Source organism: Harpia harpyja, chromosome 1 (genome assembly GCF_026419915.1).
Source record: "Harpia harpyja isolate bHarHar1 chromosome 1, bHarHar1 primary haplotype, whole genome shotgun sequence".
Taxonomy (NCBI): domain Eukaryota; kingdom Metazoa; phylum Chordata; class Aves; order Accipitriformes; family Accipitridae; genus Harpia; species Harpia harpyja.
Genome location: NC_068940.1, coordinates 36,032,370 through 36,048,739, shown reverse-complemented (window position 1 = coordinate 36,048,739; position 16,370 = coordinate 36,032,370). Strand labels below are relative to the sequence as shown.

General features: G+C 37.9%; 2 protein-coding genes across 3 annotated transcripts in view; one reads left to right on the top strand and one right to left on the bottom strand.

Annotated features, from left to right (window-relative positions):
- Nucleotides 1-60: 60 nt before the first annotated feature.
- The window catches only part of RTF2 (replication termination factor 2), a 31,242-nt gene continuing 14,932 nt past the window's right edge, over nt 61-16,370 (top strand). For both annotated transcript variants that reach the window (XM_052786926.1, XM_052786925.1), the window contains exons 1-5: nt 61-206; nt 1,349-1,443; nt 1,546-1,639; nt 1,831-1,970; nt 3,246-3,324. In XM_052786926.1, coding sequence (XP_052642886.1) covers nt 138-206; nt 1,349-1,443; nt 1,546-1,639; nt 1,831-1,970; nt 3,246-3,324 — 477 coding nt within the window. In that variant the 5' untranslated portion in view covers nt 61-137. The remainder of the gene's footprint in view (nt 207-1,348; nt 1,444-1,545; nt 1,640-1,830; nt 1,971-3,245; nt 3,325-16,370) is intronic.
- LOC128141776 (beta-1,3-galactosyl-O-glycosyl-glycoprotein beta-1,6-N-acetylglucosaminyltransferase 7-like) lies at nt 10,222-13,227 on the bottom strand. Its single transcript, XM_052786915.1, has 3 exons — nt 11,990-13,227; nt 11,403-11,498; nt 10,222-10,607 (listed from the first exon to the last, which is right to left on the bottom strand). The coding sequence occupies exons 1-3, from the start codon at nt 12,963-12,965 to the stop codon at nt 10,381-10,383; spliced, it is 1,299 nt and encodes a 432-aa protein (XP_052642875.1). The 5' UTR covers nt 12,966-13,227; the 3' UTR covers nt 10,222-10,380.

The window sequence follows — 16,370 nt, the reverse complement described above, 5'->3', positions numbered from 1 at the left end:
CACGCCCCCAGCCTGCTGGTTGCTATGGCACAGCGATGACGCTTTCAGGGCACGCCGGAAGTACCTCACTCGTCCCCCGGAAGTGTGCAGCGTGTGAGGGGAGGCGGACGCGGAAGCGTAGCGCTGCGGGCGGCGAGATGGGATGCGATGGCGGCACCATCCCCAAGCGGCACGAGCTGGTCAAGGGGCCCCGCAAAGTCGAGAAGGTCGGAGGGGGCTGCGGGGAGCGCGGCCGGGGGCCGTCGGACCGGCTTTGTGAGCCTGGGTCCGCGGCCAGGGGGGAGAGAGAGAGAAGCCCCGCGGAGGCCTGGTTAGCCCTGCCCGTCACGTAGTGCCTGCGAGCCGGGCATGGCGCTCCGGCTGCTGGCAGCGTGGGGGAGAACGCCCTTCTGCGCGGCACCGGGCCGGTCTGCCGGTACCGCCGCAGGATTACTATCTGTGGCGCTGCCGGCAGCAGCAGTGGAGATCCCGTTGTCTTCTGGAGGGCTTTTTTGGACATAAGTCGTTCTGCTGCACGCATGGGGTTTAGCGGCCTCCTTCACCTAGGGTTATGGTGTCTGCCGGTAACACTCTTCATAGGTCGTTTAATAGTGTGACCAGACTGTTGGCCATTTCTGCATTCCATTTGCTTGCATTCTGAATGTTGCTTGGGTTCTCTTTTTAGAATGTTTTAGGGTAATGGGTATACAGTGGCGTCACATGTGTGGATAGGTGGATGAAGATTTGGAAAAATCTCACAGCGAGTGGTAGAAAACTTAGGCAAATTACACTTGCTGATGTAAAACAAGTAAATAAAATCCACTTCTTCCCCACGCCTGGCTATCAGGGTAGCTGCGAACCTTGGCCCTTCTTTTATGGCTTAATCTGTCACAAAATTCATGAGTTTTAGGCTGGAGGTTCAGGTAGCATCCTGACATCCCTAGATTTGCTTTTCTTGTTATCTTGTTCCTTACAGGGAGTGGAACTGGTAGTTGACCCAAGCAGGGGTGAGATGTAGAACTAGAGGGAAGAGGGTAGTGGAGAACATGTGAAGAGCAAAAAAGAATAAAGAGCGAAGCGAACAGGTGGAAGTGGCAAAAAATAAGAAAACTGAGTTAGAGTTAGGAAGATGGGTCCCAAGGTGCAGAAATGTTTTCAATAGATAGAGGTAGATCCTCAGAACTGGTCATGAATTTTGCTAAAAGGTTTTGCTAAAGTTATTTTACAGATTAGCTTTGAATGCAGAAAGTAGGTTTGGTAAGAGACCTAGGGATTTGATTAATGCTTCAAGTATTACTTGAATTTTATGTTCAAAAAATTTGCAAATGTATAAGCTATTTTAAAATCACGAGTATTTTTTTTCCTTCAGGTTGACAAAAATGCCGAGTTGGTGGCAAGATGGTACTACTGTGCTCTGAGTCAAGAGAAATTACGTCGGCCAATTGTAGCTTGTGAGTTAGGCAGGTATGAATGTTTCCATATAGACCGCTATATTAAAAGGTACTAATTTCTAAATAAAAGAACGTTATGTGTATCAAATATGATACTAAAAATTTTATGTTACAGATTGTATAATAAAGGTGCTATCATTGAATTTTTGTTGGACAAGTCAGCTGATAAAACTCCTATGGAAGCTGCATCACATATCAAGAGCATTAAGGTAAACAGGTTGTCTCTTATATTAAAGAGCATCATGAAAAGTAAAAGATGCTACAAAACCTCAATCTGTTTGTGTTCTCACTATATACTAAAAGTGTTAAAAATAGTAAACCACAATGAAAAAATCTTAGGGATTATTATGGCTGAAAAATCATTAGTAAACAGCTTAAGGCTTGCATTTTTATTTTTCAGAATGTAACAGAACTAAATCTTGCAGATAATCCAGCTTGGAGTGGTGACAAAGAGAGTATAAAAGGTGACAAATATGATGACATCCAGTCTGCACGCTTTATATGCCCTGTGGTGGGATTGGAAATGAATGGAAGACATAGGTCAGTAAGCTTCTGGATTTTGCTCTTGGAAGCAAGTACTATGCTAAACTGAATATAGAGCAGGTAAAAATGCTTGAATCGATAATGTTGCAAGTAATGTACTTACTCAAGCCTTTCTGGGGAATATTTGTCCTCATTTCAGAAGGAGGGAGTTCAGGACATGACTAAGGGTCCTTTCATTTCATGTTCTAGAGGAAAGATAAAAAGTTAACCCTTTCCTAAATGAATGTATGTGTATAATCAAGAGCAGAGGGCTATGTTTGCAGAGAAAAAGTGACTAAAAGTTGTTTGGGGGCTAAACCACGGGAGATTGGATGAGGCCTCCCTTTGTGTCACATCAAGCAATTCTACCTCTCCCTGTGTTAGGATCAGAATGGAGATGGATTGTATATCTCTTCTAATCCTGCAATGCTATCTGTTTTTTATTGGGCTGAGGAAGGACATTTCTTTGCATCCTGGTTTGGGCAAATTAGCAATTTCTTTTTCTATGCATGTTAACCCTGATGAGTGAGAAGAGGCCGGGTTCACAGCTTGATAGTTGCGAAGTATTTCTTTCTTCAGAGAGTGATTAGCTGGGAAATATTCAGGTGGAATCAAAGAGAGAACCTGAAAAGTAAACCTATTTTTACCAGAGCCACCTTAGTATTTTTCAGTTCAGTTGAGGGTGATGGACAGGAAAGGATTAACAGTAGCTCTCAGGAAAGGGAGATTACATCAACCGTGCACGTAATTGCTTCACATAGTCTTGCAAGAATCTTCTATGTGGACAGGAGAGACGTGGGAGAACAGACCCGGGCTAGGGTCGCTTGTTACAGCTTTGCTGGAGAGCTTGAGTCAGAGTAAGTGAAACCAATAAGCTTGGTGCAAGGTGGAACCATTCAAATAGTGTAACTTTGTAATAAAACAGATCAAGGTGATGATTCCAGAGAAGCCTGTGTGGACCTGTAGCAAATGTACAAAAACATCTCAAGAGCTTCTGTTTTGCTAAGATCCCCTTGAGAGATTGTTGTAAACCTACGCTGAATTATACAGAGAATAAAATAACAAAATACATGTTGTGGTTTAATGTACACAATATTTTTCATTTGGTTCATACATAATGCCTACTTAAAGGTGCTGATACCTTGATTAGCTGCAAGAATTTGTAAGGAGAAAGTTAGCTGTGTCCTGCTAGCCCATTGCAGTGTTGTTTCTGTGACAAATCAGAACTGCGCATACATCTTTTAGACACCGGGTTTCTTAAAAATGATTGTACGTCTTGTCTTTTCTTTGAAGGTTTTGCTTCTTGAGAAACTGTGGCTGTGTGTTCTCTGAACGTGCTCTCAAAGAAATTAAATCAGAAGTTTGTCACAAGGTGAGTTTTTCTTCAGCTTTAGTAGCAGTGGGGTCATGTATGGCCTTCACAGATAGATATATAGATACAGGTACATACTTGTGTGTACAATTGCATTCACATCCACTATCGTAAAATGGGTTTTTTTACGTGAAGATGCGAATTGAAATGGAACTTGTAAAAGTTTTGTTTTATGATGGCCTGAAGTAACTTTGTATGGCCTTTTTAAATAAAAATGTGTTACTAAGTAGTTGTAAATACGAGTATTTTTGTACTCAGAGACAGTTTGATTTTGCAGTAACTAATTTAGAAATTTCATTTTTTCAAATATTTGGTTATAATTTCAGTTTTAAAAAAGGGTGATTGTTTTTGGTTTGGGGTTTTGGGTATTTAGTTTGGTTTGGTTGGGGTTTTTTTCCTGAAAGCATGTGGTTTGTGTTTTATCTATGTGTTGAAACTGATTACATTTTCAGGTTATGTTTTGATCCCTGTATTTTTAAAGGACACTGTTGTCTTTTTTGGGGGGGGAGCAACTCTTCATAGAATTTTCAGCAATTACATGAATTATTGTAGAAATTGACTGCATTTCATTTTACAGTGCTGGTTTGATCTCATTATATCAGTTTCTTTGTAGCTAGGGGCAATGATAAAAGTTGCAAATACTCTTTTTTTTTCCTATCACTACTTTTATTTATTACCAGTGAGGTTTGTGGTGATAGTTGCTACATTTAGACAGAGTTATTTATCAGCAAACACCCTGATATTGGATAGAACATTTGTATTAAACAAGACCTGTGAAGGAAAAACTTTCTTGGTAAGTTGTTGCAGGTGATGTGGAATATTGTTAATTAGGTTTAGCCTCATATTGCTGCATTCAGTGCTAATTTTGTTCTACAGAATACCAGTTTAGTCCTAATGGCTCTGCTTTGCTGTTGGCAGATACTAATTTATTTTTAATGAGTTTTTTTGTTTTCATCTAAATTTTTGTTGATAGATGCATGTAACTGGACTATTAAATGCAGGAATTTAAAAGTTTTGTCCATGGTTTGGCCAGTCTGGTAATCTTATAAAAACTAAATGAATCCCACATGTTTTCTGGATTTTTTAATAATCAGTATTTATCATAGCCTCATATTTGCAAGCAACTATTTTCACATACATGTGAATTCTTCACAGTATTCAGACAGATGCTTCTAGAAATAATGAGGTGGATATAACACAATCTAGTCTGTCATCATTTCATTATTGGATTTTGGTGCACAAAGACAATGGTAACCAGCTGGGAGAATGTGTTTTAGTCCAGATTTCCTTTGATTAAGGTCGAAGAGTGATTTGGTAGATTTTTGGGTATATACCGATAATGTTCTCATTCTGTATTCAGAATTAAGAAGGGGACCAGAACTCTTCTGAATAGGATCATGAGGAACTGGTTGCCATGCTTTCTGGTAGCTAACAGTTTGTTTATATCCAAAGCATTAATTAGCAGCATTCCCCCAGCACGTTCTATCTTTATGTACCAATGGGGCATGTAGTAAAATGAACTAGAACTAATGAAGAAGGAGGAAAATGAAGTGTTGTGTATTGTACATATGCTGGGATTAGAAATTGTTTATTAATAAATAGAATCTTCTTCTGGTACATGTTTTTTGAAAATGCAAAAAATTTCTGAACTACAGAACGTTTGAATGTTGTGGATTGCCATACATATGTTTCTACTGGTGCTAACTACTGTATTTTAAGAATTACAATATGTTTTTTGAACCGAAATCCAACCTGTGGGATCCATGTGTGCCACAGCATTTTTTTTTCATGGCCTTGCCACCTTCTGTCTGCCAGTGTGTGCCCAGATGCCAAGCCCTGTGTGCCCTGCCATGTCTGTGTGTGTGGAGGCATTGTTACGTGACTTTGGAGACTGACGTGATGAGAGCAGTTCAAAAAGAACAATCCTGTATTTGCTTGTTTATGCTGTGTATTCAGTCTCTCTTCAGCTAGCAGAATCTGTGTTTTCACTTCATCCCAGGGGACAAGTTATAGCATGGATGTAAACTGGAGAAGTGTCAATCTAGGAGCTGTGTGGCAGTTCTTTTCCCCACTACTGTGAAATTCAAGAAAGGTCTTTCAAAACAAGCTGCTATTGTGCATTAATTTCGCCTGTGAGCCTACAGAGCAATCTTGATAGTCTGCTAAATTGTAAACAGCAACGGCTTCCCAAAAGACTTTGTCAAACAGATGCTGTAATGGTGCAGTGAAAACATTCACCAGAGAATACAGATATCCAGCAGCCCAAACAACAATTCTGCAGTCCTCACCTTCATGCTCATATACTTCAAACTAGATTATCTGAACTAGATAATGAATGTGTATTTACATACTACAAGATGGATATCACAAAATGTTGTGCTTCATGAAACTGTACGAAATTACTTTCCTGTGCTCAGAGCAGAGGATTGCTTCCTTTCCATGCCTTCTGGCTTGGCTCATGGGAATGCTTACCACTTTGTGAGAAGTCCCACAGACTCACTGCTCGATTTTCTTCGCAGTTTTTTCTGTGGCAGCTCATAAAAGTAGAGCAATCCGTTTGTGCAGTGATATGCAGATCATGAAATAAGTGTTTAGGAAAAATTGAATGCATATGCAGATTTTGTCTAATTCAAGGAAATAGAAAGATGAAGAATTCAGCATTCCTTGGTTTATCTCGACAGTACTTGCTGTAGTACTAGATTTGAAAGGCATTATGGAGTCTAGGTACAGGGAGGATGAAGCAGTCTTTCTATCGGAGTTCTCTTTCAAAAAACCATACTTTGTCTCAACAGAAACTTTACATGAAGAGCTGACAATATTAAATCCCCATATATTTATCTGCTTTTACTGGAATTGTTAAAAAGACTGTATTGGTACTGGGGAAAGGCACAAGAATGTGAGAGGAAACTGTCATGGATGGAGGACTTCTAGTAACGCAACTGTAATTAATGTGTGAGGCCTGTTTTTAAGTGACTTACTTCCCTTGGAAGTAAACTGTTCTTTCTTGCTTCACATTTTAAGTAGCAGTATACTGAAGGATTCAAGTTAAAAAATAACATTAAAATGTGAAAACTCTTAAGGCAAACAAACAGTCAGACACTGTAGCAATGTTGAGAGAGAGAGATTGTCTCTTACTGCCCGAATGGTAAATGCTTTGAACTGTCTTGCCAAAATATAAAACTCCCTGGCCAAAGATTTTTTTGAAAGACCAATGAGAATTTTTTAGTGGTGGTTTATGTTGGAGAGCGAGCTTGTTAGATGAAGTGTTTGGGATAAATTTTGAAGCTTCTAACTATTTAGACTGAAAAGAGTTGAAAAAGAGCTTTGTCTAAAACAGAGCAACTATTTACAATGAATACAAATAAAACTTACAATACCTTTTTACACAAGTGTATTTCGTTTGAGCCATATTTTTGAGGTTTTGTACAGTAAGAAGAGAAAATTTAAACTATCAGTATTAAGTCACATGCTAAAATGTGCAGCATAGGACTTTAAATCAGCAGGCAGAGAAACAACTTTGCTTTCAGATAACGGAGTTTGGTGATGTAGCAGAAGCCCTGAAGATCAGGAGTCTTCTGCTGCCTTCTGCTTCCTGTTCTTTAGGAGGAGTTATATGTGACGTGGAAACTGTCAGTTTAAAATTTGCACTTTTGAATAGGATGTTCTCACCTATTGTTGTGTTTAATTCTCCAACAGACTACTAAAATTAAAAGAACAAGCAAGACCATTTCTACTCACTGTTTTTGTATTTGATGGTATCTTGAAGGTTGTAAGTTAGTGCTAATCTGTGTTGGTCTGCAGATTTTGGTGGGGCCCAAAGTGATTAAATGTTTTGGAACTTCTGTTCTGACTGGCTTCCTGATTCTTGCATGGGCAATCTTTGGTGCCTGCTTGTTTGGAAGTCTGCTATTTGACAAAAATTATGCTTTTAGAAATGATGGAATAAAAGAATCACCTAGCAGTGTATACCACCTATTTAACTTCACTTTTGGGGGGTTGAAAAAGGCACCATTACCGATTTTTGATGTTGACTCTCCTGTCTGAGAAATAACTGTTGGTGTAATAGTACGCTAGAGGTAGTTTGGAGACAGGGTGGTGGTTATTGAATCTGTGGTGGAAGTCCTTCTGGGAGTTCAGGTAGTCACTCTGGAAGTTAAGGACAAGATTGCATTTTTAAAATGTAATTTCTTGTATCCCTTTAAAATTTATTTTGCAATTGTTTTCAGAGTCAACAGACTCTAATACACACTTGAAATAGTATCCTAACTATTAAAGTCTGTGCCATATTAAACACTTGATCAAATGTTTAACTTAGATACAGAGCTATTAAACATGTGCCTTGGGCTTTTTGAAATAGAAATTGTGCATACATCTTTCAGATACAGAGTTAATGTCTGTGCAGTATGTTATAGAGCATAGTGTTTCTTTGAACAAGGTCACATTGACACTATATGCTCTTAGATCAACAGTCACCAAAAGTTAGTAAACATTGGTTGCTGAGATCTAAAAGTTGTGATCGATCTACTCATAACATGGTAATGCATACAGAACTTAATGAACGCTTTTTATGTATGTTTAAATGCTCTCAGCTTCTGCAGTTTTATTACTTAATTTTTTACTGTTGTTAGAAGTAAAAAATCATTCAAGAATATAATGTGGTTATGGTCACTCAGAACAATGAGTAGAATACTGTTTCTTAATGATTGAGAATGGGGTGTTTTAATTATGATTTTCCTGGGGGTTTTATGTGTGTAAAATTTTGTTTAAAATACTACATCCTTTAAGGAAGGAGGATCACATTCCAATGATTTTCCTGGATTGATGTGGGTAAAGTCATACCTAAATTGTATTTTAAGAGGGCTCTTTGTGCAGATTTTTTTTCCCCAGTTTGACTGGTTCAGTTTCTCCAAAACAAGCCCATGTTATTTAGCACCTTGCTATTGAATTTATCCTTTTAATTCAATTCAGAAGCGATACACAACAATAGTTCTGAGTGATGGTGACGAAAGGTGAAAGCAACATACTGGATTTGCTGCAATGATGGTAACAAGGAACATTCCATTCACGTTTTAAAAGAGAACATGGAGTGGATAAATGCTGGCAATGCCCTACAGTGGATTGGGTGTGGTTTGGAGAGAAATTAATTATGAATATTGCTATGATTAATACATGCCAGAGACCCAGTAGCTTCAGTAATGGTTTTCAGAGGGACTGTCAACAAGCTCAGTGTGAGCATGCTGCATGGCCTTTTTTTTTCCTGCTTTTTTTTTTTTTCCCCTTTATTTTCCTCCATAAAAAAGCATGTCCAGCAATATTTAGCCACAAGATAAGTCCTGTATTGTACATGAAACTGAGTACAGGCCTTTGGGTTGCATTTGTAAGTTTCTGTAAATAAATAGGGACCAGATGGTCTGTCTTTAGGTTAAAGTTCATTTGAAAGAAATTATGTTTCCAAGAAACTCGTGTGGGAAAATGAGCAGTATGGTTCCAGGAACCTGGGAATAAGTTTGTAATAAGAAAGTTTCATGTTCTATTGTTGGCTCATTTGTTGATTCATTTGATTTTTGGGGGGAAAAGCACTTAAATCTGTAAGTCAGTTTTCTTGTAAAAACTGAGTGATATTTTGGGTGCATATTGCAGCTTACATCTAAATTGCTCCTAGACATTTATTTATAATTTGTAGTTTCTAATCAAGTGAGCTTATAAGTAACAAGATATATCTTGTTAGTTCCCATCAGAGTTCATGCAAAATAATTGGGAGTTTATTTGGGTTTACTGGAATGAAACTTCCATCTGCATTCTTGCCAACATACTTCTAAAGGAGGATGGATGAACAGTCTGAAATCTCACAATTCAGGTTTCTCCTAGTCTCTTTCTGTCAGTAGCACCTAACTAAAGACCTCTGGAGACAGGGTGTAGAGATGGTCTTGTAAGACGATTAATCCCATGGAAGAGTTGTCGTATTCTATGAAAAACTACCACCTATATCCTCTCTGTTCCCTTATATTCCCCCAGTCTTTTTGGTTGTAAGAGTCCTGAAGAGGAAAGAGCAACTCTTGCCTGGAAAAGGGCTGGATCCTTGTTCTTTTTTTATTACTGTTCCCTGGTTTTGCCTGTGTTTGTGTTGTGTTGTGTTGAAAGCCATATGGTAGACCAGTGAGTGCTGCATTTGGTCTGCAGAGGGTTTGGGAAATGAGATGCTTGTCCTGGTTGCTGCTAGGTGTTATCTCTGATTGCTGCAGACTGTTGCAAGGTTCAGGGAAGTTCTGTTTTCCCTCAGTCAGGTACACTGGGATTGAAAGATGGCTTTTCACTCAGTTTTCCTTTGTTCCCTGGCCTCAAATTTCCCATGTCTCCTTGCCCTAAACCCCTGCAGAGACTCAGAAACAGGGACTTAAAGGTAAACATGCATTGCAGGATCCCTACTACTGTTCATGGCACACGCACCCTTTTCATTAGGAGCCAAGCCTGAGTAGTGCAAGAGTGATGTTGCCATGCTACACAATGAAATTAGAAATGCAGCTGGCCATGGAAAAAAAAACCCCAAGAAAACAAACAGTGAAATGGACTGTCTGAAACTGGTTTTCACTTGCTTATCTACAAGCTCTGAAATTTTAGCATGAACTTCCATTACTCAAAATAATCTATTTCATAAGACATACACTAGACATAACTTTAACTTGTGCTCTTCATATTTTATCTTTGTTCAGTCATTGCTTCCATTTTATTATTTTCATACCAGTTAGTCCTTTTTCTGGCTGCAGACATGAGGAATATGTATTTTTCCAGTTAAATAAGTCACTTAAAGGGTTATGAACTTCCCCCATGTCTTCAGTAAATTATAGACTTAGACATGTCATTTTCTTTGAGAATTAACCCATCAGTAGTCATTGCTCATTATCTTACTGTAATAAATAAAAACTTTATTTCACTGGCAGACTGGTAGTACAGTATTGTGCTTACTCTCATGCTGTAATGCACAGACTGAAGTCTATGGCTAAAAATGTTAATGGTTTCTGTCAGTGTTTTGAACACTTGTTTAGATGTTAGTTAGGCTTAAACATTCAGCTTCATGTTGAAGTAGTTCTCTTCCTGAAAACGCCAGTGATCTTCAATTGGGACTTTTGCCTGGTGCAGTACTTTAAGCCTGTAGCGTCTCTCTAGGCAGTCCGTAACAAGTGGATATGTTGCAGGCTCAAATTTGTTCGCAAACAGATGAGGTGACTCAATAATCCACTGCAAATCCCCTAGTCCATAGACACAAATGTCTCTGATGTAATGACCTGCAAAGACAAATTGAAGGTATCTGAAAACAGCAGAAAGCTGAACAGAATCATTTAAAAAACCAGTTTCACTCTCTAGTGTTACTAACAAAAATTACCTTTAGATTTCACATAGAAGATCATTGAAATATATCTGGAGGATAAAGCTAGATTTTAAAGATAAAGGCGAGGGTTTGGTTTTATATTTTACACAAGTGAATGCATGTTACCTCCAGCTGCTTCATTGACATGTTGCTCTGCTTAATATTGTGTCTTGTAGTTGGGCATGCTGAAGTTCTGATCTCCTACTTCTATTTGGATACCTGTGTAATCGTGCAGTACTTCACTGTGCTGAGTTTATAGTGTTAAATATTTTAAATTTTTTTTGCGTGCTTTACACATGGTCAGCACTATTCTCCTTTTTTATCTCTATCTCCTTTTTATCTTACCTTCTTTAAATTGAAGAGATTTAACCCAGGGTTGATGAAAGTGACAAACATGCTTGTCAAGTAAACCCCCTACTCTTCACTGAAAACTGATCAGTCAAGTTAATGCATTGGTAATTGGAGGTTGAAAGAACGGTTGTCAGTATATGGATACTGTGATGATCTATGCAGGAATATATTGGAAGCTATTTAGATTGTATGCAGTGGAGTAATTTAGTAGGGTGGCTTGCTGTTTTACTTGATACTTCCAAAATAAAATATATATGACCACTGAGGCACATTTCATAGCTAGTTTAAAGCATAATATATAATTTGCAATGAATGCCAGTCAATGAATCAAACCTGAATTCATGATCAAAATTCAAATTACCTTTGCAGCCTTTGTGTGTGGTTCCTTCTTGATCTTTCCATTTAATGGCCCGTATGTTTCCTTCCCAGTCTGCATTGGGTGTAGCCCCTGGAGCATCTTTAAAAACAAGGTTCTGATAAGATTTCTTTCTACTTATTACAGGGAAAATTTTCACTGCTGAAGACTTTTTAAATGTAGCCACATTAAGTATTTATTTACAGATATTTACATCATATGAACAGGCATCATTCCCAGTTTTATTGCTTTTTTTATTCCTTGAGAGCATGAGCTTTCATGTAGCAAAAAAATGGTACTCTTTAAATCAACATTTTTCTAGCCTCGTAGCTAATGGTCTGCACCATAAGTAGTACTTTTCTGGAATCAAGCTTTGTTTCTCAGCCATCAGGAGACGTGACTTTTTGAAACAGCAGCATCAAGGCTGGAGAAATTACTATATTTATGCAATGCAACTCAATTAGGTGGTGGTGTTAAGCTCTGAATTGGAGCTCAGTAGCTCTCCGTGTCAGAGACCTTAAAACACTGTTGGTCCAGCTATTCATCTGGAATAGTTGGTCTACTATTCATAGTAGAAATAACATACGTCTTACCATTTAAACGATTCAGTGTGACCCAGTAGTGTTCATCCGGACTGTACGTGTCTCTTGACCATTCAAGCAAATCTTTTGCACGTGCATCAGTCAATATAAACTCTACAAATTCTTTAGTGAGTATGTAATAGGCACTACCAAAATATATTGTCAAATTATATGGAGGTTTAGCTTTTATATTCTTTGTTGGATACACATATGACATTCCAGAATGTACATATTCTCTGTAACTAACCTCTGTCCTGTGTTTCATGTGAAGTGGTTGGACTACCCCAGGAGTCATATTTTTACCATTCCATTTACTTTTGATGTATTGTATAATGTCTTTGTTTGTTTTAATGGGATAATCTTGACCACATAGATTAATAACATAATTCCACTGAATTTTGGAATGAACTAGATCTCTCATGCAATTAATATCAGCTTGTAATCTTGAAAATCCTGCATAAACAACACTTTCTCTTTTTGAGGGAATAAAAATATTTTCAAAGCAATTAACAATGTTTTGTACAGCAGCTTTATAATCTTTTGGTGACTTTTCATCAACATGTATGCAGTAAATATTCTGAGGCATATAAATAGCTCTTAGCAGCTTTACAAACATTTCCAGCTCCTTGTGAATTGTGATAATGTATGCCAATGAGAAATTTCCCTCTTCATCTGACAGTGGTCTTGTGATGAAATGCAGAGTCTTCAAAACCATGGAGCAGTTGCATGAAGTCTGAATGCAGCTGAGTGGTTTAGGTTGGTGGGTATTCTGACAAAAGTTTCCAATTTTAAAGGCAGCAGTTTTCCCCATAAAAAGAGCTGAACAAAGTTCATCTGGGTAAAAACCACACTCTGCTATATTTGCATTAAATTTTTGTTCATTTGGCTCTTCAGAAAGCGTATCCTTTAGGTAGATAAAAGTGTAGATGAACATACAGACAGCAATGCACACTAAAAATCCTGATTTTGTTGCATCAAGTGGGTTCATCTTTTATTTTCCAGATACTGTCTTCTCATCATAGTTTAATTAAGCGTTCAGTCTGAAAGGAAAAGTGAGATAAAGAGAGGGAGAGAACCTTTTTGACTTTTTAATAGATTACATGTTAGTGATGCATTTATGAATGTTGAGATTACTCTCTTCCCAGTTACTAGGAGGAACTCTGTGCTCATGCTCATGCTGCAGTGTACTCAACCACTGAAAATGGTACTTGCAGAGCCACAAAGCAGTCTTTCTAGGACAAACAAATTATCCAAAGAACCCAAAATGGCTTTGTACACTTCATTACTTGAGCAAGCGGGGGCCTAGCCCATCAGATAGAAGTTTCTTCTACTTTGAGGCAATGTATGTGCCAGTAGGTGACACCAGTGCCATAGGTTGGTCAAGGTCTAGCTTTAGAATAGGGAAGGTGTGTGAGCACTGTGTGCTGAGGGGTGGCTGCTGCTGAGATTTCCTTAAGGCCTGGGAAACCTTAAGTTCTGCCAGAGGACCAGAATTCAGTAAATTAAATCAGCAGAAAATGTATTAAATAAACAAAAAGAAGAGACTAAAACGTAATCCACAAAATCCACTGGTTTTTATCCTTATAAAGTCAGCAAATGCTTCTAACTCTGAGAGATTTTTTTTTTCTTTTTTTTTCCTCTGACATCTTTGTATTAGTGCTTTGGAAAACAGAACATGTGGACAACGCTCATTTCTTATTTTTAGCATGTGTGCATGGCCTGAGATAACTACAGTACTGCCAGTATTAGCATTCAGAGATAACTGTGTAATTTACATCAATATCGGCATAGGCTTTTTTCCATTGTGATTTTTTTTGTTATGTATACCTTGTTGAAAAGTCAGAAGAATGAGTGCAGCAGTCCTGAATCCCACAGCAATTACATGAAGTCTTTATCCTTGAAGCATTTGGTATAGAACTTCCTAGAGAAAATATCAGGGCTTGGGGAAGGGTCCATCAACTGCCATTAAGCTTAACAGTTAAATTAAGAAAGATTTTATTTTTATTTTAAAGAGAATTTTCTCTTCTTTAATGAATTTGGTTTTAACAAAATTTGTGTTTCACCTGTATTTCATGCTTTGCAGCTGTCAACATCACAACATATTTGGTTTTACATAGAAACAGAGAACAAGCATATTTTTATAAAGGTAGTTTCTTTATAGGAATGCTATTGTGGTTAGAAGGCTCTTGGTTTTCATTAGAAAGAAATGGAAAATACTTTTTAAATGAAAACTCAGTACGCATCTGTCCTAGAAGCTTGAAAATAAAGAAGGCACCATAGTTAAAGTAGAAATGAGGCACAGAATTTAAAAAGCACTAAGAATACAGAATTTGAACCAAGAGAATGGATACTCTATATTATCACAATTTAAAAATCTTATTAGGCTCTTGGGAAAGAATGTATTTATCTTACTGTCCTTACTGGTAAGCACTGGATTTCATGCTGGAAGAATGCCTCTTTTCCACTTAGCATTCCAGAAAGTGGAGTTGTATGTTAGGTGGAGGGTTCATCCATTTTGCTTGTGTGTTCTGTCAGCAGTGCTCTTCAGTCTGCATTGAATGCACAGGCCAAAGAAAAATATTAGGAAATCAGGTCCCAGGAGGATATTTTTTCTTCACAGCTCCTAAGGGATACGTTTACTGCATAAACAAGCTTGATGTGAGTCTGTCATCCATTTGAACGAAAAGCTTCAGCAAATCAAATCCATGTCAACCTTTAAATATTGTGTGGAATGGAGGAGAAAAGGGATGCCATAGAAAGGTGAAAGCCAGGATTTTCACAGTAAAAATGAAATACGCCAGTGCTGTAGCTTGCTGACAGCTGACTACCAGACCTGAGAATAGATTTGCATAAGGGCCATTATGTACCCAATAGCAGAAGTTGGGGAGAGGGAGTGTCTGTTAGGGAAGCACTGATGTTTGTGGACCTGGAGTCAGAAAAACTGTTTTATTCTGAGTGAATAATTACTAGAGGAGCATTGAGGTTGTTCTGAATTAGTGAATGTGATGAGATCTCTATGGTATGTCATGGGGAAGGTTCATTCTGGACATAAGAATTACACTGAAGACACTGGGCAGCTATAGGAATATTTGGGACTTTATACCTGCTTAGAATATAGAACATCTGTACAGAATGAGTGCACTCATCAGGTTTTTTCCTTAAATACATCTTTGTGGACAGGTTGCAAAGGATAGTTCCCTAGGGAACCAAGCTACAACCTGTTTGTTTCATACACTTAAATTTTTATTACCCTTCCAATAATAGGTTTTGGATTGTTAAGTGTTTACTATGGATTTTTTTTATCAAACTGTGTGGCACCTAGAAGCTGTATTTTATAAGGTAGCATAAAAGTACACAAACACCCCATTATCAGGTAAGAAGAAACGATTCCTTCTCCAGTGTTAACATCTTTTTGGGGAATGACTAAATGATGAAGTCTTGCCTACAAGAACAGAATTTGACATCTTATAGCCTCAGGGTATATTACAGAATGAAAGCATTGGCTTTCTGGTAGTGTTTTACCGGATTTAGAGCTAGAATTGCAGCTGTTAGTCCCATTGTGTATGAAATTTGCCACTTAGAAGAATCCTCTAGCCCCTATGCTATTGTCTGCTGTCAAGGACTGTGCTACCGTATTTCCTCCTGCCCTTGAAGAGCAAGATGTCATACTGTTGAGAATATCCACTGTCCAGGCATAACCCAGTCTTGCCTTTTAGTTTTATTACGCAAGAGTGTTGTTATAGGCATTTATTGTTATCGGAATGTCTCTCTGAAACTCAACCTTTTCTACGTTACGGATAGGTTTTCTAAATCTGGAGGATGAAGTTGTCTTAATTTTTAGGAGTGCTGAGAGTAGTGTTTGACGTTCTTTGAAAAACAACCTGTTTGTAGGGATTTTCAAGCACCTTTGTGGCTGCATTTATGGATATTAACAGAAAATTGTTTTCGTAAGCCTAAGCTCCTCCACCTCAATTAAAAAGGTAAACTCTAGAGAAAAGTGGAATTATGTTTATGCCTGAAAATAAGCCTGTGAAGAAATATCTCAGGTCATCAAGACCCCATTAGCTATATACTTTGCTGTGCATTTCATAGTAACAAATCATTTTACAATTCACTGTTTCTTCCTGCCATAGGATTTTGGACTGCATCATTGCACCTCTAAATATTCTGTTTTGTCTGTACTCCTTCTATTTGCTTAATATTAAAGTTTAGATAAAATTTAGTCTGTATGACTTCATAATTCAGTGAAACAAATGACTTGGGAATACTTCATCTTCTAATAAAATGGTTAAAAGGCATTAACTCCTTATTTCCAAATCTTTTTATGTCTTTTTTTTTGTCTGACAGGTGTTTATGGAGGCATTAGTGTAGACATTTTATGAACAAGTGAATA